A 22823-nucleotide genomic window follows, 5' to 3' on the forward strand; every position below is an offset into this window, starting at 1 on the left:
ACCTCTCTGTTCAGTCTAGTGAATGATCATAAAGCACATGCCCTTCTAACGACCACCAGATCAAGAAGACAGGCGTTGCCAGCACCCTAGAAGCCCCCTCCTTTGTGTGCTCTTTCCAGGTTTATCAAATAAATTCAGCCCTCTTTTCTTCCTTTTAATTGTTGCCTGTTCGTTTGTGAATCATGAAAGATTACAGTTGCCCTCAAGAGATCAGAGAATCACCTGATGGACTCCCTTGGGCCTGTTGCCCAACTAAGAGAGAAAAAACGCTTGCCATGGTTAAAGTCCCCTGGGTCCCCTCCCGCAGGTACTCACTGTGCTTCCTTGTTGCTTCCATAAATAGTATCCCATATTGTTCTGCAGGTTTTAACACTGTATGTAAATGGCTCCAGACCGCCAGCACTCAGCTGCAGCTTGCTCTCAATAGGGTGGGTAAGTGAAGTCGCATGCTCCCCAGCATGGGTCAGATGGAAGCCTCTCCCCATAGCCAGATGAAAGCATCCCTGCCCCGGTGGAGCCGCAGGAGGGCGCTCTGGGGCTCCTCTTGGCTTGCCACCCCCTGCTCCAGCTGGGTGTGACACCTCTGCCTCAAATGAAGGTGGGTAGTCCCTGTCCGGAGAGGGCGCTGCCAGCTTCCCAGGTTGACAATTGGGATTCAGCTGTAGGCCCATGACCTGTAAGGGGCCTTCCCTGACACCTGTAAGGTGTGAAGGGGGCTCTGGTGCCATCCCAGATCTGTCACTTCCACGGAGGGGCCTTCCCTGGAGAAGGGTGAGACACCCCCCCCCGCCACGTGGGAATGGATTGGGGGCTGGGTGCAGGGAGGGTCTCTTCTCTTTCCCTGCCTCCTCTGCCCCTCTGCTTCCCCTGTTAGCCAGTCTCATCCAGCCTTTCATGGAGAAGCCCTGTGGGGTGGAGATGACTATCAAAGGCTCTGGATCTGAAGGCCTGGGTTTGCTACCCAGCTCCGCCACCTACTAGCTGGGTGACCTTGGGCTCGTGGCTCCCCTCCAGCCCCCCTCGGCCTCAATTTCCCCATTTGTAAAATGAGATTGTTATAAAGGTTATTTTATCCATGTAAAGCACTCAAAAGAGAGCTAGCACATAGAAACCTCTTAACAAGTGTTAGCTGAGAGTATTATTGTCATTATTGTCCCTCACTCTTTCACTGTGTGCCTCCTCTGAGTCCAGCCCTGTGCTGGCTGATGTCTGGGACAGGATGGTGACCTGTCTGCCCGAGGCCCTGCTCTCACGTCCAGTGATGGGAGACAGACACAGCACTAAGCAGTGACAGCCCAGAGTGACCCTGAGGAAAGCACAGGCCCGAGGGTCATGGCTTTGGTGGAGGAGGCCCCGAGAACTTGAAGCAAGCCCTGGCTCCACCCTAGGAAATCAGGGAAGGCTTCCTGGAGGAGGAGACATCTGTGCTGAGGGCTGTAAAAGGAGCAGGAGTTAGTGTATGGAAAGCTGTGCGTTCCAAGGAGAATGAATAGCATCTTCTAAGGTGGGAAAGGGTCTGGCATTTTCAGTAAATTATTAATATTTTTTTAATTATTAATATTTTTAATTAAGCTTTTTATTGTGAGATCATTGTAGATTAACTTGGACGTGTAAGAAATAACACAGAGAGAGCCCCTGTACCCTTTACCCAGTTCCCCCAATAATAACATCTTGCAAAATTATGGTTAGTACAAGACCACAACCAGGATATTGACACAGATACAGTCAAGATATAGAACATTCCATCACAAGGATCCCCCCTGATGCCTTTTTATAGCCACATCCCCTCCCTGGCCTGTCCCTAACTCCTGGCAACCACTCATCTATCTGTTCCCCATTTTTATTATTCTGTCATTTCAACGTTATGTAAATGGGATCACACTGTACGTCACCTTTTGGTGTTGGCTTTTTTTCACTCAGCATAGCTCTCTGGAGATTCATCCAGGTTGTTGCCTGTGTCAATAGTTCATTCCTTTTTCTTGCTCAGCAGTGGATGTGCCATAGTTTATTGAACCATTCACCCATTGAGGGACATCTGGGTTGTTTCCAGTTTGGGGCTATTAGAAATAAAGCTGCTATAAACAGCCTCATACAGGTTTTTGTGTGAATGTAAATTTTCGGTTTTCTGGGACAAATACCCATAAGTGCAACTGCTGGAAAGTAAGGTAGATGCATGTTTAAAGAAACTGCCAGACTGTTTTCCAGAATGGCTGTTCCATGCTGTATTCCCACCAGCAGCGTATGAGTGATCAGTTTTTCTGTGTCCTCACCAGCATTTGGTGTTATCACTATTTTTTATTTTGGCTGTTCTAATAGGCATGTAATGATAACTCATTGTGGCTTTCATTTGCATTTCTCTAACGGCTAATGATGTTGAACATCCTTTCATGAGCTTATCTGCCATCTGTGTATCCCCTTTGGTGAAATGTCTCATGTCTCCTGCCCATTTTCTAATTGGATTGTTTGGGGTTTTTTTACTGTTGAGTATTGAGAGTTCTTTATCACTTCTAGATATTAATCACTTGTCAGATATGTGGCTTGCAAATATTTTCTCCCAATCTGTGGCTTTTTATCCTCTTCACATGGACTTTTGCAGAGCAGAAGTTTTTAATTTTGATGAGGTCTGCTTTATTCATTTTACAGGTCATGCTTTTGGTATCAAGTCTGAGAACTCTGTGCTTAGCCCTAGATCCTGACGATTTGTTTGTTTTCTAAAAGTTTTATAGTTTCACATTTTATATTTAAGCCTGTGATCCATTATGAATGTAGGTTTGTGCAAGTGTGAGGTTTAGATGAAGGTTCATTTTTTAGCATAGGGATGTCTGATTGTTCCTGTACCATTTGTTGAAAATGCTGTCTTTCCTCCGTTGAATTGCTTATGCTTCTTTGTCAAAAATAAGTTACCACAGTGAGATACCACTTCACACCTACCAGGATGGCTATTATCAAAAGAAGAAAGGAAAATAACATGTATTGGTGAGGATGCAGAGAAATTGGAGCCCTTATGGACTGCTGGTGGGGATGTAAAATGGTGCGGCTGCCGTGGGAAACAGTTTGGTGGTTTCTCAAAAGGTTAAATATAGAACTACCATATGACCCAGCAATTCGACTGCTAGGTACACATCCAAAAGAATTGAAAGCAGAGACTTGAACAGATATTTGTATACTTTAATGTTCATAGGTGCATTATTAACAATACCTAAAAAGTGGAAACGATCCAAGTGTCTATCAACAGATGAATGAATAAACAAAATTTGGTGCATACACACAAGGGAATATTATTCAGCCATAAAAAGGAATGAAGTTTTAATTTATGCTACAAGGTGGGTGGACCTTGGAAACATGCTTAGTGCAATAAGCCAGACATAGGAGAAATATTGTGAGATTCCACTTACGTATTGCACCTAGCGTAGGCAGATTCATAGAGAAGGAAAGTAGAATAGAGGTTACCTGAGGCTGGGGGGAAGGAGGGAGTGGGGAGCTATTGTTTAATGGGTACAGGATCTTTTTTGGGGATAATGAAGAAATTTGAGGCATAGGCCTTGAAGGTGTTCCACAACATTGTGAATGTATCTAATGCCACTGAAGTGTACACTTTACAAATGGTTAAAAGGTAAATATTATGTATATTTTACCACAGTGAAAAAAATCAATGTTTTAAAAACCAGTTGGGGGCTTCCCTGGTGGCGCAGTGGTTGAGGGTCCACCTGCCGATGCAGGGGACACGGGTTCATGCCCCGGTCCGGGAAGATCCCACATGCCGCGGAGCGGCTGGGCCCGTGGGCCATGGCCGCTGGGCCTGCGCGTCCGGAGCCTGTGCTTCACAACGGGAGAGGCCACAGCGGTGAGAGGCCCGCGTGCCGCAAAAAAAAAACCAGTTGGGTGTATTTGTAAGGGTCTGTCTCTGGGTTCTCTATTCCGTTCACCGGGCTCTGTGTTTATCCCCACTGTCTTGATTACTGTGTTTATCCCCACTGTCTTGATTACTGTGTCTGTACAGCTGGTCTTAAACTATCGGGGAAACTACTGGGGAAAGTGAGTCTTCCCATTTTGTTCACCTTTTCCACAATTGAGTTCTTCTAGGGCCTGGGCCTGGCATTTTTGGAGCCCCTCTCGCACTCCCTTTTGTAGAAGATGGCACCAGGACTTACCTACTTTCAAAGTCACCCTTGACACCTGCCTTGCCCTCAGCCCCCCGTATCTGACTCAAGCGTTGCTTTTTTGGGGGCAGACATAGCTCTGGTCTGTGCCCCTCTCTCCGTGTCCAGCCATACTGGCTGCTTTCATCAGTCTCCTGGAACACTGCTTCCGTCTCATCACTTGTCCGCACACCCTCTCAGGCCCCCTTGATCCCATCCTCCACAGACAAGGCAGCCAGAGTTACATCTCCCAAATACCAGCCCGTCCTCAGCGCCTGCCTCTGCTCCCCCGCCTCCCTGGTGGCCTGGCTCCTGCCCCGCTCCAGCCTGGCTCCCCCACACTCTCAGCCCTCCAGCCACCCGTCTCCGCTGGAATTTCACACTTCGTCAGGCGATGCTGGACTGCAGGCCCCAGCGGGCAGGGGCCATGCTGCACCGTCACACCAGCTGGGACTGGACTTGGTGCATGCACATTGGATTTCTACTGACAAACCCCATGAATGTGGGAAGGAGCCCATGGTTGGGGGTGGTGGTGGGGAGATGAGGCTGGAGACGTGGGGATAGCTGGGGTGGGTTTACAGAGGTCTCCCTGACCCTTGCAGAAAAACAGGCAAAAGCTTTTTTTTTTTTTTCAGCCATACCACATGGCACGTGCGATCTCCCCAACCAGGGATCAGACCCGCGCGCGCCCCCTGCACTGGAAGCACAGACCCAGAAATTTCCAAAATAAAACTTTTTTTTTTTTTGGCCACGCCGCGCAGCATGCAGGAGGCAAAGGCTTTGAAGAGACACTTAGCAGAAAAGGAATTGTGGTGCTTTTATAAATATGAAAGGATGCACAATTACTAAGTACAAAAACGCAAATGAAAACTAGGCCGAGAGGGGCCAGACTTCACCTGTCTGACTGAGGAAGATGGGCGAGTTTGAGAGCACCCTGGGCATGAGGCCGATGGAGGGGCTGAGAATGGGCAACTTGGCAGTGCTGAGCTTTGCCCAGCAATCCCACTTGTAGGCATTTGGCCCACAGACATGCTGGCACACCTGTGAAATGACATCTGCACATGGTTATCATTGCTGCACCGTTTGTAAGAGCAAATGCCTGGAAACCACTGACCTGGCCCCATGGGGACTGGCTCAAGACATCGTGGCCCTTCCACACAGCTGCTAAAGCAACAAGGCTGTGCTTTGCAGAGATGGAAGCATGGAAAGATCACTAGACATATATATATTTTTTATTTAAAATCCTAATTTTAAATTATTAGCCTACCTAAGGCATAAATGTATAGTATGACCAGTTACTTTAAAGGGAAAACCCACGTAACCCCCACCTCCATTTGAAGACACAGATGGTTCCAGCCCCCCAGAAGCCTGTCCCAAGCCCTCTTGCCCCCCGGAGGCAACTTCTCCCCTGATTTTTGAGGCAGTCGCTGCCTTGCTTTTCTCTTTGGTTTTGCTCTCCTCTGTATGCTTCCCTAAAGAGCATATTTCATTTTGTCTGGTTTTAAACTATTTCTGAACAAAGTCCTAGGATGTATCGGTTTTTGCTTTGCTTCTTCTGTTTAATATTGTTTTTGATGTCCATCCAATGTAGCTGTGGGTCATTCATTCTCACTGTTGTGTACTATTCCACGGAGCTAGTAGATCACAGTTCATCATCCATCTCCTGTAGACGAGCATTTGTGTTGTTTCCAGTACCTCGCCGATTCAGACTGTGCTGTGTGAACCTTCTCATGTGTGTCCCTGGGTGTAGACGTGGAAGAGCACTTGCCAGGTCCCCAGTGTGTCTTCACCTCGACTGGATCCTGCCAAATTCCTCCTAGTGCCAACGGCGCAGAGGGGCCGAGGAATGCTGTTGGCAAAAGCATCGTACGTGTGGTGCGCTGCCATTTCTGGCTGTTTTAAAAGTGCGTAAGCATCTCTGTATGCGCGCGTGTGCACACACACATGTGCATAGGCTCTCTCAGAAAGAAAACAAAGAAACTCCAATAGAGGTGGCTCCAGGGCTGAGCTGGGGTGGGGCAGGGCAGGAGGGCATCGTTCTGTCCCTGTTTTCCCTTTGGTGCCATTGGCTTTTGAACTATGTTCCATATTATAAAGGGACAGAGACTGAGACGGAGAGAAGGAAAGAAAAGGGACGGGATAGATGAAGCCTAAATGTGGCAGGATGTTAATAGTTGAGAATCCGAACGATGGATTTTATGGGGGTTCATTGGTTTAGTCTCTAGCTTGGGGTGTGTTTATAAAGTTTGGTAATGAAGATCTGTTCCGGTGTGAGAGGCTCTTGAACCGACCTCTCCTTGCCCCTGAGGCCTGTCCCAGGAGGATCCCTTGTTTCCAGTGAGACTTCCTCCTGGAGGAGGGGTGCTCCCTCCTTCCTCCCCCCTCCCCGGTCCCTTCCCTTGGGACCTAGTTTCCTTGGCTGGTCAGAACTGCCCAGTCCTGACCGCCTCCCTCACCAGAGCCCAAACCAGCCGGTCCGGTTTGGGGAGCCCGCCCCATTTGGCTCTTCTCTGGGTAGCTGCCTGACAGGTGCTCCACCCTGATGGGGGAGGGGGTGGCCTGGGATCTGGGGCATGGGGGGGGAGCGGGAGGGGCCAGACCTGCCCTGCCGTGGCCCCAGGCCTGGCTGGGAGCCCCTGGCTTAGTGAGCAGGTGGTAGACAGAAGGGGGTAGATGGGATTTCCAGGCCCTTGGAGCCAGTCAGTCCTCCTGGTCCCCGTGGTAAAGTCCTGGAGGAGTCGGTCTGGGGCAGAAGCCGTGGTAGGGTGCCGGAGCAGGGGAGTGGGAAGGACCCAGGCACCTCTGTCCACCTGCCGCCCGGGCCACCTGCTCACTCACTGTTCTCCCTGGGCTCCCCGTCAGCCGAGTACCTGCCCAGGGCCCAGGACCCTGCTTGAATCTGATCATTGCTGCTGCTCACATGACCACCCACCCCCCACCCAAGTCAGAGAGCAGTCCTACTCTTCTGTCCACCCCCAGGGCAGGGAGTTTTGTCGGGTTTGTTCACTGCTGAATTGCCAGGGCCTCCGACAGGCTTGCCTGGTATGTGCCAGGAGTGGGGCAAATGTGTGAACCAATGGGGGACACAGGTCAGGGACGGTGACAGCCTGAGGGTCAGCGCAGGGATGGAGCCCGGGGTGTCAGGGAAGGCTTCCTGCAGAAGGGGCCGCAGTAAAGGGATGAACTGGGCAGCCCCGGCCCCTGCCCCCCACAGGGGAGACAGAAAGAAACAGATTTCGTGCCAGGAGCTGTGCCCCGGGCCAAGGAAGGCTTCTCAGAGAAAGTGAGATCTGAAGTGGGGAGAAGGTGTGAGGCAGAGGTGGGGTGGGCCTGCACTACCCCTTCTAGATTCCCTTTCTCTGAGCGTCCTTTTCTCCTGTTCTGCGATAGGGATTCTGGGCCCCCTAGCCTCCTGCTCAGAGTGGCTGGTCTAGGACACAGGCGCTGGGACAGACGGCCCACTTGGGCACGTCACTCAGCCTCTCCAGGCTTCAGGTTCATCTGTTGTAAAATGGGCCTGATAAAGTACCTGCCCATTTAGGGCAGTGGTGAGCTAAAATGACTTAATGTGTGTCGATGCTGAGAGCAGGACCTGGCCCAGAGGAAGTTCTCTGGAAAGTTGGGCCACTTATTTTCAGAAAGGTTACTTACATCCTGGCAAGACAGCCAGCATAGCGACACAGGAGCCCCAGCCGTCCCCACCTTTCCCTCTCCACATTCCCGCCATCCAGCCCCACTCTCAACGCCTAGGTATTTCCGTGGCATGGGGGTGGCGGCTGTTTACCGTGATCTCCCCTGGTGAGGCCGCAAGTCTCGGGTTCATCCCAATGGGTGAGTGGGGCTGAGCAGCAGGGGCCCCCTTCGTTGCACCCTCTGGGGCTCTTGCTGGCATCGCAGCCTGGGTGTGCAGGGAGAGGGGGACACAGCAAGCCCCGGATCTCCAGCCACCCTCCCGTCAAAGAGGCCACTCATCCCCCGTCTCTGTGTCCTGCACCACAGCCCCAGCCAGTGTTTCACACCTGGCTGCCCCGCCAGCCACTCTCGGGCACTCAGCCCCAAGCTGAGCCACTGTTTCCCTGGCCCCTGGCACCTGGCCTGGCATAGGGAGTGAGATGGGGGTGTGCGTGTGTGGTGGGAGACTGACCCTGACGAAGCAGGGGCTGTGGTTGGGTCCCCTGTTCCTGTGTCCCTGCCCAGCCCCTCCCTCTGCTGGGACAGTTGTGGGCCCCATGGCTCAGGCTTTCCAGGCTCAGCCCCGCCTCCCTCCGGCCCTCCCTTCACCCTCCACCCTTCCCCTCCCCCTCCCATGGGCTGGAGCCACAGCCAAGCTCAACTCCTGCCAGGGCAGGGCCGCGTCACCAGCCGCTGCCAGGGAGGCCAGGGCGCAGAGCCCAGCCAGCTCACCTCCGTGGGCAGGGGAACCCCTTGATCCCAGCTCCCTGATCTTTCAGCTGGAAGCCTCTGTCTGCCGGCCTGCCCCACTGCGGGTGGCCCAGGACAGAGGGAAAAGGATGGTGGAGGTGAGCTGGCCCAGGCCTTGGGGAGGAGTGGAGGAGGGGGAGGGCTGCCTGGGTGTGCGGGAGGGCAGTCCGGCCACACGGCCACCTGAGCCAGCGTAAGCACGTGCGCCAGGGGCCACACCTGTCTTGGGGCCAGGGGCGGGGTGGCCATGTGTGTGCCCGTGTGGGCGGTGGCAGGTGTCTATCTGCTGGGGCTTAGCCCACACCTTGGCGCGGGTCCCCCTGAGCATCTCTGTGGGAGCGCATTCCTGGGGTCTGGTCTGCATGGAGGTGTTTCCAAGGGGTTGTGCCTCCCTGGGCCACTGGTGACCCTGGAGCTGGCTGTGGGCATGCCTGGGTCTGTGTGCGGATCTCATGGTTTAACTCTGTCTCAGGAGCGCTCCTAGGTGTGTGGAGGGTCTTGGGGTCTGCCTTCCTAGTGAGTCCAGCCATAACGGAGCATTTGTGGGATTATGTGTGTGTAAGCACGTGGCTGTGTTTTTAGGTGGTGGCTAAAGTCCGTATCGTTATGTTATTTGGCTCCCCCAGGATCCTTGTATGTGTCTCTGGGTCTCTCCAGAGTCCCTCCATCTCAGGGGTGAACGGGTCTTTACGTTGTTTGTGGCGGGGCTCCCAGGTCCTTGACTTCTTGGGGTCCCAGCCGTGGGTCCCCAGTGTTGCGGCCCTTTCGTTCTGAGAACTTCCTCTGAGCCAGGCCCCTCTTAAGACTGCTTTCCCCACCTTCTCCCATTGACACCTCACAGTTGCCTCCGGCCCACTTGCTGAGGCTCGGGGTGGGATGTTCCCTCCTGCGCCCAGGCCCCTGTACAGCCACCAGCAGGGTACCTGGGTAGTGTGGGGCAAGCGGCTGCTCCGTCTCGGGCTGCTTGGGGACTTTTCCGTGCAACCAGTGTGTGTGTTCTCATGTTTCTGTGGTTGTGTGGCTGGACGTCTGTGTTGCATGTCTGTGTCAGTCTCTGAGGATAGCTGTGCACTGTGGAGCGACTTCATTTGCTTCTGTGTCTTGGGTGCATGCGTGTGTGTGTGTGTGTGTGTGTGTGTGTGTGTGTGTGTGTGTGTGTGTATGTGTATGGCGGGGAAGGACTTAGGTTGGAGGGGCCTGGCAGGCCACTGGAGCCTCTTTTATACCTGTTGCCCCCTCCCTCCTTCCTGCCCCACCTCAGGGGAGGAATGAATGAAGTCGAATCTGATTTCCCCAGTCCCTGGGGGCTCGCCCACACTCTCAGGTTTGTTGTGGCATCCATCCCCACCCTGGGCACCTCTGGGGGGTGAGGGACACCAGCAGTGCCCTTTGTGTCTGTGCTCTATTGAGCCTGGCCAGGCGGGGAGGGGGCCCCCGAGCCTGGGGCTGCCACAGGAGCCGCCTGGCCTCCCTGGGGGCTTAGAGCACCTCGGGGTAAAGGAAGCACCATCTCTGCATTCAGCCACACTCTCTGAGCTGTGCCTCGCCCTGTGCTGGGCAGGGCCGGGGACACAGGGTGGCTGAGAGGGCCCCAGGCCCTGTCCTTTGGGAGGGCAGGGGTCATCAGAGCATAATGGGAGCCCATTATGCTCCCCCATCCCAGCCCTGGAGAAGGACAGTCTTAAACAGAGATAGTCAGACTGGCGCATTTGCTCTGGGAAACCATGCTCAGCATCCTCTGTGCTTTATTTGTTCCTTCCTTTATTCGTTCAGCAGCAACAACAGCAGCAGTGCCAGTAATGATAACAGCAGCTAGGCTGTAGCAGTGAGGGCCCACTCGGCGGCAGGCGCTGTTCTGAGCGCTTTGCATGGGTCATCTGGTTTGCTCGTCCAAACACTCCCAGGAGATAGGGACCATCGTTACCCCCAGTTTGCAGGTGAGGACACGGAGGCCCAGAGTCACTTGCTCGCGGGCACACAGCTTGGCAGTGGTGGAGCGGGCACGAGCCTGGGCCGTCCGCTCTTACTCATCGGCTGCCTTCCGAGTCCTTGTCCGGCACTCAGTGCAGAGGCCTGCTGAGGGGAGGATGGCGCTTACGTGGCCAGAACACGGAGAGCAGGCTGCTCGTCACTTCCCACATGGCCGACTCCAGGCCCTGCTCCCCAAGGCTTGGGTGGCCCTCGATCTGTGTCTTTTTATGGGCTTTCACCCATCGTGGGGAGCGCAGATCTCTGGCGGCACACCCCCTGTATGATGTTCTTCTTGCTTCTGGCCAAAATGTACCACCACTTCCTCCAGTTCCCAGCCTAGGCCGTGTGGTGGGGAGGGCCCGGGGAAGTGGGCTCACAGCCGGGCGCTCCTTGTGTTTGGAACACACACCAGGTTATTCACTAAGTAGCTAGATTCAGTCTCTAAAGAGGCTCAGTTCCTTCACAGGCATCAAGGTCACATTTCCAGGCAGTGTGGACAGGCCTTGGGGACTCCTGGCCACCTTCTGCCCCACCACCCTTCCCTGCGCCTCCTCAGGGCCCAGCCTCATCACTTTGGCAATGGCATCACTCATTCGTTGCACAGATATTTACCAGGTACCTGCTGTGTGCCAGGCCCTGCTCTAGCTGCCAGGGGTACGACAAGAATGAGACAGACAAAGGCCCCTGTTCCTGGGGAGCCCATACTCTGCTGGGGGGTGGGGAAGGAGGGGGGACCAACAGTCAACAGGTATATAATGCCAGATGATAATAAATGCCACGGAGAAGTATAAAGCAGGGGTGCAAATTTTGTCAGGGGGTCAGGGAAGGCCTCCCAGAGGAGGTTTTCTTTGCACTGAGACCTGAAGATCAAGAAAGGGGAGCCATGCAGCTCTGGGCAGAGGGAACAGTGGGTGCAAAGGCCCTGAGGCTGGAACAAGCTTGATGTGTCCAAGACTGAAAAGGAGGAGACCAGCGTGGCTGGGGTGAAGTGCAGGGAGGAGATGGGGTCCCTTGGTGGCAGGGCCCAACTGGGCAGGGCCTTGCTAAGTCACAGTGGGGAGTTTTATCCAGGTGGGAAGCCCTGCAGAGTTTTGTTTAACATTTCTTCAGATTCCCTGCTAACCACAGCAGCCTTTCTTTGGTCATCGGAAGTAGAGTTGTCTCTGTTCATGTTCCTGTCCCGTAAACCTCTGAGGTCCTTTGTCTGGAGTAGAAGCTTTGGCTGGAGCCAGGGCTGCTGGGAAGCAGGAGGCTTAAGGGGGCAGTGACAGGCCTTCTCCGTGGGTCAGAGTCGACGCTTTTGTGCCCTGGCGCTGGGCAGCCCTGGGCAGTGACTTCCCCTCTCTGGGCCTCAGTTTCCTAGTTTGGGAAACAGGAGGGAAGAGGACTCTCCACCCACACACCCAAGAACCACCGGGAGGGTTCACTGTGGCCTGGTCTGCATGCCTGGTGCAGGCATAGGCCAGAGTCAGTGCTGAAACACGTGTGTCCCCTCCATCCACCCAGCAGCCACTGAGGGGAGACCTGGGATCCAGCCTGTAACCAACCAGAGCATTGCTCCTGCCTGCGCCGAGCCACCGACTTAGCAGGGAGACAGCAGACACAATCATAACCATATAACATGTTAGGTGATGCTAAGGGCTGGGAGAGAATGGACTGGATGCCAGGATGCCAGGCTCTGGGGGATGCGGCAACGGGCAAAACCAGACCAAGCCCCTGCCCCCGTGTGGAGCTCACGCTCCAGCTGTTGCAAAAGGTGGTGTCAGTCCTCAGCAATCCTGCCGTCTCAACCTCTACAGGGTGCCCAGAACCTGCCTATTCCTTCCGCCTCCACAGGCTCCACGTGGTCCCGTCCACCCTCTTCTCCTGCTGGACTGTTGCATCCTCCTCCTCCCAGGTGTCCCTGCTCCTGCCCTGCCCCCCCACACAGCCACCGGGAGCCTGTGAACACCTGAGTCTGGCCACATCCCTCCCCTGCTCAGAACCTTCCTGTTGCTCCGTCTCACTCAGGTAAAAGCCAGAGTCCTGGGGATTTCCATGGTGATCCAGTGGTTAAGACTTTGCCTTCCAATGCAGAGGGTGTGGGTTTGATCCCTGGTTGATCCCTGGTCGGGGAGCTAAGATCTCACATGGCTCACAGCCAAAAAACCAAAACGTAAAACGGAAGGAATATTGTAACAAATTCAATAAAGACTTTAAAAACGGTCCACATAAAAAAATTTACAAAAAGCCAGAGTCCTACCCACGGCCCACAAGTGCCTACACAATCTGCCCTTCTCTCTCACCTCACTCACCCGGCCCCAGCCACTCGGCCTCCTCTCTGCTCTTTGGCCACATCAAGCATGTTCCTGCCTCAGGACATTTGCACTGGCCGTTCCCACTGCCTGGGTGCTCCTCCTCCAGCTACCCACAGGGCTCCCTCTCCTCTCTCCACTCGGGTCCCTGCTCAAGCGTCACCTCCTCAGCAAGGCCCTCCCTGACCACTTCACTGAAAATTCCCACCTCCCCTCACCCTCCACACCCTCCTGATCCCTGCTGTATTTTTCTCGTCAGCACTTACCACCTGACTTACTAGCTATTTTTCTGATTTATCTCATTTATTGACTGCCTCCTTTCCCCTAGGCTGTGAGCTCTGCAAGGGCAGGGATATTCCTGACGCTCCTGGCGCCCCTGCCCCGGGCCTGGCAGAGATCGATCCTCGGTAGACATCGATGATTGGACAGAGGGGTGGGGGGCTGCGTGTGATGGATCATTTGTGGGTAGAGTAGCTGTTTGCCAAGGAGGGGGCTTGAGCACGTGTCAGTCCCAAAGCGTGAGGCAGGGTCTGGGGACAAGGTGCCAGAGGGTTCCTTGGTGGAACTAGGCTCAGGGCAGGAGGAGAATGGGGGGTTGCGGGGGGAAATGCAGGTGGGCAGCAAGAGCTGAGCAAAGGTGTGAAGGAGGAACGGTGTGGGGTTTCGGGGGGCAGCGAGAGCCTGCCATGGGCTGCCACGTTAACACTCCCCCTCCATCATCAGAGCACCGCCCAGGGAGGTAGGCGGTAAACTGAGGCAGGGAGGGGGCTTCTGGAGCTGGTGGGTGGAGATCATGGCAGAAGGGTGGGTGGGAACCAGCGGTGGAAGCGAGCGCAGGCTGGGACCAGTGAGCCCTTCCTCATCGCCCCCTTCCTGCTTTAGTTTCATTTTGGTGACTAGGAAGGGGTAGCTGTGGCCCCTGCCGCGTCCTCTGCTCTGCCCCTGCGCCCTGGGGCCCTGGCTGAGTCAGCTCCCTCCACTGCCGGGGTGATGGGGGGGCAGCTTTATTCAGGGCTGCTGGAGCAGGTGGAGGGCAGGAGGGAAGGAGCTCTCTACACGCGCACGCACACACATTCCCTTGACCGTGTTATCACACTAGCAGATCTGGTTCTTCCACGTGCGCTGATTTCCTTGGTGGGGAGAGTGGTGCCATTTTTGTCTCATGAAAGGTCTGATGGTAGAACACGTGAGCATAGGGGGTGACTGGAAAATGTGAAGCTTTTGCTAGGACAGGTCGGAAACTGCCCGTTCCGCGTGTGAAATAAAAAGACTTTTTTTTTTAATTGAAATAAACATTTTAGAGTAGGATGGAAATGTGCCTGCATTTGAGGGATCAAGCACTGGGCTTCAGAGGCATCTATGCCCCGGCTGGTGGCTGCAGGCTGCACCCTGTCCTCCTTTGTTCCGTGTCGCTGGGGTCACTGCTTCACCCTCTGCCTCTGAGTTCCAGGGGTTTCTCTGCCAGAGTTTCACAGGTACTGCCTGGGCAGAGTCTGAGGTGTCTGAGCAGGGGTGTAGCATAGCGGGTACAGGCGAATGTGTTCGTTCACCAAGTGTTCCTTGAGTGCCTGCCACGCAGTGTTGTAGGCATTGGGGTACAGTGGGGAGCAAGACAGAGGACAGGCTCTGCCCTGGTGGAGCTGACATTCTGGTGGAAGCAGACACTAAAGAAGCTCACACACGCAAACACATACACACACAGTATATGGTGAACGCAATGAGGAAAAATAAAGCAAGGAAAGGGGCATAGAGGGTGGTAGGACAGGAACAGGGACATTTGTGTGCAGATGTGGGTGGAGGGAAGGAGGGAGGGAGCCCTATGGAGATCACTGAGAAGAGAGTTCCAGCACAGGGTGGGGTGGGGGGGGGTTGTAAGCTGCCAGTGCAAAGGCCCTGAGGTGGGGGCATGTCTGACGTTTGAAGAACAGTGAAGAGGCCAGAGTGGCTGGGGCAGAGTGAGTGAGAGGCCGTGTGGGAGGAGAGCTGATGGGCAGATCTCTCAGGACCTCGTGGGCCACGGGGAGGAGTTTAAGGATGTTGACTCTGTAGTGGATCAGACTGTCTTCCAGGCCCACCTCTGCTTGGTGACCTTAGCGAGAGATTTCACCTTTGTGAGCCTCAGTTTCCACATCTGCAAAATGGGAGTGAAATAGCCACTCCACCTAAGTGCCGGGGAGTCGGTGAGCTCAGCATTGGCATCTGCGCAGGGTCATGGGCCCCCCATGGTGGTGGTGATGGTGGTGGTGGTAGGGGTGTGAGTACTGGGGCTGAGCCTCAGTAAACCACATTTGGTGGTGGGGACTGGTTCTTGGACAGCTTTTCTGCTGCAGACCGACAGGCCAAAGGCCCGTGGAAAAGGCGAGTAATTCCTTATTCCTGGGTGGGGGGTGGCGGTGGTTGGAGCCCCACTTTGTGCTGCCTCCCACACTACCGCTGGGGGCCTGGGCATGTTGGAGGAGCTGGGGACCCTCACCCCCAGGTGGGTCAGGACAGGAGAGGAAGAGCAAGGTCTGGGTGTGGATAGAGAGGGTGGAGAAGGAGGGAGGAAGGGTTGGAGGCCAGGACCATGATGGTAATGACAAAAACAGAAGCACCACCGCAGGACAGGTGGGTAAGAGCCTGGACTTCGGTCCCCGACTGCCTGGGTTCTAATTCTAGGTGCCCTGGATAAAGGATTTTCCCTCTCTGAGCCTCAGTCTCCCCACCCGTGAACTGGGGATGATGAGCGTGTCTGTCTCACAGGTTAGCGGTGAGGATGGAATGCGATTAGACACAGAACACCAAGCAGACCCGGGCACACACGAGTCTCCAAGGACGCACCTGCCGTAATTCTGAGAACTGGCGGGGCCCGGGCTCTGTTAGACAGGGTTGGAGTCTTGTGTCCACTCTGCTTACCAAGCTGTGTGACCTGGGCAAGTGGGGTGCCCTCTCTGTGCCTTGTCTTCCTTGTCTGTAACACAAAGCCCAAAACAGCCCCTTGGTCTGGGGTCGGGCGTGCAGATTAAATGAGGGACTCCGGGTCAAGTGCTTAGGAGAGGGGCCGGCACGGTAGGTGCTCCCTAAGTGTTGGCTGCTGCTGTGATAGTGAGCGACATTTACCGCGCGCTTCCTTGCTGTGTGCGCTTGGCCTTGGGGCCAGGCCATCAGTGCCTGGGTTCTCTGTGACTCCTTATAAGAACTCCAGGAAGCAGGTACTGTCATGGTCCTCTTTCAACAGAAGAGGAGACGGAGGCACAGAGCAGCTGAGCTGCTAGGCCAGGGCCACGCAGTGAGCTCCCACGGTGGGTCAGCTCACCCACACTTCATAGGCAGAGAGCTGGGCTCTTGGCCCTGGGCTGTCTGACCCCTAAATTCTGGGCTTGCCTGGGAACCCCAGCGCCTACTCTTTGCCCGCCTCCTCTGCTGCTGGCACAGGCCCCTTTATATGTAGCAGCTCCTCTCCCTTCCGTGGCCCCCATAAAGTCAGGAGCTTGGGGACTTGGTGGGAAGGGGGGTTTCTGGTCGGGGGAGCCGGCAGTGCTTGGAGCTGCCCCAGGGTGGGGCTCCCGCCTGATCATTATAAACACGGTTGGTTCCTCTGTTTGTCCTGCCCTCCATGCAGCGCCCAGAGGGAAGGGCTGGCCCCGGGCAAATATCCGGAGGTGTGCCCCTCTGTCCCCTTCCCCTGCAGGTCACACAGGCAGCTGGGGGCGGGGCTGGGGGCGGTGTGCAGAGGTGGCTTGGGGGTTTACGGCAGGGCTTCTGGGTTGGCTGCCCTGTCTTCCAGGCTGCCTCCTGCCCACCCCGTCTGGATCCTGAGCCCCTCCCTCTCCTGGGTTTAGTGAGGGGTCCTGTGGCTAACCCTATTCGTGCAGAGGGCTTGGAGCTGACTTGGGGCCCGAAGGTCCTGGGCTGGGGGGCAGAGGATGGGCAGGCAGAGTGAGAGAGGCCAAGGTGAGGAGTGAGGCTGGGCCCAGGGCCAAACGGGGGCAAATCCGGGAAGGCAGTGAGGAGGTGGTGGGACATGGTGTACACATCTGGAGGGATGGAGTGGAGTGGGGAAGATGGGGGAAGGTCAGCGTGTAGGGATGAGGCTAGGAGCTGGAACTGGGAGAGAGTCGAGGGCAGAGAAGCCTGGAGAGAGGACAGGGTAGGTCAGGGCCTCTGACAGGTGGGCCAGGAATGGAGGCCTGGGCGGGCGGGATAGGCAGCGTTCTGGGGGCTGGAATGCGGGACCGCTGCTGAAGGGGCTCCTGGCTTGCAGGGTAGAGAACGGGCTGGGGCAGAGGGCCCCTCACCCTGGCCAGGCCTGTTCCACCCCAGAGCAGGCAGGGAAACTGGACCCCTGGGGGACCCCTGGCTCTGGTCACCTGCTGCTGGCCGGGAGGCCCAGGCCAGTTGAGGCAGGTTGGCTGCTGGGTCCCCACCCGCCTCCCACTGGGCGGCTCCTGCTGCCAAACCGGTTCCCCTGGATCACTGCCCACTGATGGCCCTACCTCTGGCCTGGGGATGGCGGCCTCTTCGTCCTTACCTCACAGAGCTGCTCCGCGAAAGGAGCCGGGAGTGGAACCAGGGGCTGCAGGGGCCGCATCCCAGCCACACGCAAGCATCCTTGCTAGGTCACGAGACTTACTGAGCTTGGGGCCCGACCCTGTGCTGGGCACTGTGCCAGGCTCTGGGGAGCCAGCCATGAACCAGACAGAAATCCCCACCCAGTGCATTTCCCCTAGTTCTTTGGGTATTCGTTCACACGGGCCCTCTTCTGGGAAACCTCCCTTATCCCCAGCCTGCCATCCCTCCAGGCTGGGTCTGGCACTCTGTGACCCCAGCGCCGACCACTCTGGGCTGTCAGAGGCTGTCTCAGTCACCGCAGTATCCCTAGCACCAACCAGCGCAAGGCTGGACACAAAGGAGTGAGTTATTGCTGAATGAATGAACGAACGAATAATGGACAAATGATGTTTTCTTCCCACTTTACAGATGAGTAACCCGAAGCCCCAAGAGGAGACTTCTCGTGCCCAAGGGCACTTCTAGCACAGCCAGCATCAAACCAGGTCTGTGGGACTCAGGGCCCATGTGCGGGTTGGGGGCAACACCTGGGCCCCCTTCCCCAGACGTGGCTACGAGTCGTCCTAATCATCAGAAGAGCAAACGCCGACGGCCCCCCCCCCCCCCCCCGTGTCCCAGCCCTGCACCCAGCCCTGCCCGCATTAACTCATTAATCCTCCCGGCAGCCCTGTGGGGGCTGATGCAGCGCACAGACAGGTTAGGTCACTTGCCCAAGGTCACACGTAGTAGGCGACAGAGAGAGATTTGCACTCTGGCCATCTGGCTCCCCTACCCATCATTTCTCTGGTCCCCCTATGGGACACCGCCATCACACATGTCCTCTTCGGCCCCTTTGGTTTTTAAATCAGCTCTCATTGAGCATTTACTCTGTGCTGGTACTGTTCTGAGTACAGGACTGGAGACCACAGGCCCTAAAGACAGGGACTGTTTGGTCTGTTAGTATCTGTTATGAAGTGGCTCTTTCTCCGCTCTGTAATCTCGGTGAGGAACTTCCCTCCTCTGAGCCTCAGTCTCCTCATCTGTAAAGTGGGCATATAGCAGTAAGGCTGCCTAGGGGTCACGCATAGGACGGGGGCTTGGTAACCATTTGTTGAACAAATAACCAAAGGTATGTGGTGCTTCCAGCCCAGAGTGCAGGCTGGAAAAGCAGGGATAGTGTCAGCTGGCCTTTAGGAACCAGTCACTGAGCACATACCGTGTGCTGGACGTGGCCGAGACAAGGGAGTGGGATGCCAGGAAACTGGGCAGGTGAGACCTGGCCTGGGGCACTGAAAGTCTAGTGATGGGGGTTTTAAACACTGAACTAGTAAACACAAGACTGAGCAGCAGAATTTCCAGAAGTTAAACATGCTATGAAATGTGATGGAAGGACAGTGGGGAATGGGGACTCTTTTTCTTGGGGTGTTCAGGAAAGGAGTCACCAACGACTGTGAAGGAAGGGAGGGAGGGGACCATGTGTGTGGATACTGGGGAAGAGTATTCCCCACAGAGGGAACAGCCAGTGCAAGTCCCTGAGCTTTGGAAGCCAGTGTGAGTGAGAGGGAGAGATGAGAGCAGAGAAGTGATGGGGCAGGTCGTGTAGGGCGGGCCACGGGAAGACTGAGCTTCTCCCCTGAGTGAGGTGGAGCTACAGGAGGGCTCTGAGCAAGGGGCCTGACTCGGGTGTTCACGGGGTCCCTTGGGCTGCATGTGGGGGACAGACTGGGGAGGGGGCGGGGGGGAGTGGGGAGACCAGGGAGGAGAGGAGAATGGATAGGACCAGGGCGGGGCCAGAGGATCGAGGAGAAATAGCACGTTCTGCGAGCTGTCCCCTCCCACAGGCCTGCCGGTAGGAGCCCAAACCTGCACCCTCACCACGCTGAGAGCCTGGCGCCATGTTTGGGAAGAAGAAGAAGCGGGTTGAGATCTCGGCACCGTCTAACTTCGAGCACCGCGTGCACACGGGCTTCGACCAGCACGAGCAGAAGTTCACGGGGCTGCCCCGCCAGTGGCAGAGCCTGATCGAGGAGTCAGCTCGCCGGCCCAAGCCCCTCATCGACCCCGCCTGCATCACCTCCATCCAGCCTGGGGCCCCCAAGGTATGCTGGTGCCCACCACCGCCTCTCCTGACCCACGCCAACCCCCTTGGGGTGACCCCAGCCCTCAACCCCACACTTGACCCTGCGGCCAACACCTCCCCCTCCCTTGCTGACCTCCACACAGACACGCCCCAGTCCTCACCTTTCGCTCACCCCTCCACCCACTGATCCCTCACTTGGCCTCAACGCTGATGCCCCCCCTTACCTTGCTGAGAACCCTACACTGACCTTGACCCTCCGACAGTCCCCCACACCAGCCCCAAGTTGTGCTCCTGTCCTTGGAGCCTCACGCCCTGAGCTCTGTGCTCCGGTCCCCAGCACCAGACTTGTCCTGGGCCTTCACCGGGCTCTCATCTCAGGACGAGGGACAGGCTCGTTCCCTCATGGCGACTGCCCCAAGTGCTCAGGGCTGGGCTGGGGGAGCCCAGAGGGGGCTCCTGACCAGCCCCAGGGTCCAGGCCAGCTTCTTGGAGTCGGGGACACCGGAGCTGAGCCCTGAGGGCCGAGGACGAGGAGGAGTCATTGGGGCAAATGGTGGAGAGGCAGGGCTTTTAGTGGAGGAAACGGCCCACATGAAGCATTGGGGGTTTTTTGGTTTGGGTTTTTTCCCTGCCATCTGAGCAAAAGGGCAGAGTTGGGATTTGAATCAAGGTCCGTTTCCAAGGCCCATGTTCTTAACTCCTTTCGTGTCTCCGTGATCCCAGTGCCGGGCGTGGCCTAAGGTGAGGCTGGTCTGGGGGCAGGGGGTGCGGCACCCCGCAGCCTGCGAAGCCGGCCTCGGAGCACGGACTTTATCCGAAGGGCAGTGGGAACCGGGAAGGGCCATGGGCCAGGGAACGCAACCCGGGTTGTTCGGAGGGGTGGAGATGGGCCGGCTGGTCAGCAGGCTCAGCGCCAGGGGGCAGGCCCAGGGCTGACTCATCCTGCCCCGCCCTGGGCCAGCGGGCGTGGAAGCTCTCCCCCAGGGTCTCCAGCTGGCGGCCCACTGAGGCGTTCATGTGCCCCAGCCAGGGGGATTTTGGATACTTTGAATTCTCTGCCACTGCCTAAAAAAGCAAGAGGCTTCACATCCAAATCTCTATTTCTGGCTTCTCCTGACAGATCGGCTGGGGCCACTGGAGGGGCAGCTGCCACCGCAGGCGGGGTGCCAGCTCTTCTGGGCCCGCAGGCCCCACCCAGCCCACCTCAGTTCCATCCCCTACCCGGCCCTGTGGCTGCTTGTCTGCTGGTTATGCCCACACTAGGGCGCTTCCTAAAATCTAGCCCCTGCTCGGCCTGCCAGCCACGAGCCGTACCTGGGACTGTGTCTGCCAGGAGGAAGGGGCACCTTAAGTCACACAAAGGTGCCACACGGGCTGGCACTCTCCTGGGGCCCCTGTGGGCGCTTGTGTTTGCTGCCCTCGGCTGAGAAACTCCCTAGTCCTCCCAGACCCTCCCCCAACCCCCAGGGACTTCTCGACCTCTTATTCCAGCACCAAAGCCTGACCAGGCGTCTCCCTTGCTTCGCTGGGCCCCTGGGCAAGGCCAGGCCTCCAGGCTGGCAGCCAAGCCCAGGAGAGGCCGGGGGCAGGGGCTGGCCCCACAGGGGTACGGTGGCCTGTAGGAGGGTTTTGTGGGATCTGTGTTTTCTGCACATTTGAAGTGGTTCTGGCTTTAGGATGTCTGGCAGCCCATGTCCCTGCCTGCCAGTGATTGACGGCACAGGGCTGAGGGGCATGGGCTCTGCTCCCCTCAGCCTCCTCCCAGCCTGCCTGCCTTACTCACTCACGGGTTCAGCAAATACTTATTGAGCACCTTCTGCATACCAGCCAGAACAGAAACAGACAGGAGGAAACCATGGCCTCCCTCACGATCATTGCACTGGGGGAGCCGGCCATGGACAGCTGTACGCATGCTTTATGTCAGCTGGTTTTAAGTACTCTAGAGAACAGGAAAGCAGGGGAGGGGGATAGGGAGTGTTAGGGGCTGGCGTTTCAGACCACGGGTGGTCAGCAAAAGCCTCCAGCAAAGACCTGAAAGGGGGGTGCGTTGGGGAGGGGAGCTCAGGGCAAACTTGGGGGAAGACGTTCCAGGCAGTGTGAAGAGCCAGTGCCTGAGGTAGGAGTGTGTCTGGTGTGTTTTAGGAGCAGTTAGGAGGCCCATGTGCCTGGAGCTGAGTCGGGGACAGGGGGAACCCTGGAGGCTGTGACCTGGATCAGGATGGTGGCCGTGGTGGGTGAGGGTGGATTCAGGACAGGCTTTACACAGGCATTCGCATTTGCCAGCCTTGCTCCTGGGGCACTCCTGCCCTCTACTTTGGGCCCAAACCTTTCTGACTCTCCCTTTAACCCACCCTCAGCCTCCAGAGGAACAGAGAGCGTGGTTTGGAGTTAACAGCCCTGGCGGGCTGCAGGGGAGGAAGTGCCAAGCTGGGCCCTGGCCCCAGCATCCTGTAATTTGCAGCTCTCCCGGGCTGATTATGGGGTGGCATAGTCTCTGCCCTTCTTCCCCTGCACCCCACAGGGCAGGGACCGCCCCCCAGTCCGGAGAGCAAGAAAAAGACAGGGGTGCATCCCACGGGGAGGGGGCGACAGCCTGTCGGATGGGCAGGCTTTCCTCCCGCTCCCCTCCTGCCACCCAAGGCTAGGTGCTGGGGGAGGGGCAGCAGGGGCCTCCCTGCTCCTGCCCGCCCCCCCTGCCGCCCCGCCCTGTCATCACCCATGGCATTTCTTCATTCCGTCTCTGTCTTGTCTCTGTGTGTGTGTTGTGTTGTCCTGTCCTCGTGTGTCGGATACACGTCCTGTGTCCCCCTCCTCCTTGCCCGGCCCCCACCCCGCCATTGCCCCGGACCCCAGACCATCGTGCGGGGCAGCAAAGGCGCCAAGGATGGGGCCCTCACGCTGCTGCTCGACGAGTTTGAGAACATGTCGGTGACGCGCTCCAACTCCCTGCGGAGAGACAGCCCGCCGCCACCCGCCCGTGCCCGCCAGGAAAACGGGATGCCCGTGGAGCAGGCCGCCACGGCCAGAGGGGGCCCAGAGAAGGCGGGCGGTCAAGGCTGGGTCACCGGTCGCAGCGAGGCGGGTGGCAGCAGTGGAGACAGGCGGCGGGTGGGGCCGGACAAGAGGCCCAAGTCTTCCAGGGAGGGCTCAGGGGGGCCCCAGGAGTCCTCCCGGGACAAGCGCCCCCTCTCTGGGCCTGACGTCGGCACCCCCCACCAGCCTGCCGGTCTGGCCAGCGGGGCGAAAGTGGCAGCTGGCCGGCCCTTTAACACGTACCCGCGGGCCGACACGGACCACCCATCCCGGGGCGCCCAGGTAACTGCTCCCCCTGCCCCAGGACCGCCCCACTGTCCCCTTGCCCGGAGCTTCCCCGTTGCCACCCACCGACTC

General features: G+C 56.9%; 1 protein-coding gene across 5 annotated transcripts in view; it reads left to right on the plus strand.

The window, feature by feature from the left end:
- Positions 1 to 22823, plus strand: part of PAK4 (p21 (RAC1) activated kinase 4) — a 46221-nt gene that overhangs the window by 16784 nt on the left and 6614 nt on the right. The window contains exons 1-5 of one of the 5 annotated variants that reach the window (XM_029202205.1): positions 6760 to 8659; positions 12369 to 12542; positions 17786 to 17859; positions 19195 to 19452; positions 22287 to 22748. In XM_029202205.1, coding sequence (XP_029058038.1) covers positions 19249 to 19452; positions 22287 to 22748 — 666 coding nt within the window. In that variant the 5' untranslated portion in view covers positions 6760 to 8659; positions 12369 to 12542; positions 17786 to 17859; positions 19195 to 19248. Of the gene's footprint in view, positions 1 to 6759; positions 8660 to 12368; positions 12543 to 14709; positions 15569 to 17785; positions 17860 to 19194; positions 19453 to 22286; positions 22749 to 22823 lie in introns of those variants that run through there. The other 4 variants (XM_029202215.1, XM_029202225.1, XM_029202236.1 and 1 more) reach the window with 4 other exon arrangements.

Source organism: Monodon monoceros, unplaced genomic scaffold (assembly GCF_005190385.1).
Source record: "Monodon monoceros isolate NGI ecotype Baffin Bay Population unplaced genomic scaffold, NGI_Narwhal_1 Super_Scaffold_10, whole genome shotgun sequence".
Taxonomy (NCBI): Eukaryota; Metazoa; Chordata; class Mammalia; order Artiodactyla; family Monodontidae; genus Monodon; species Monodon monoceros.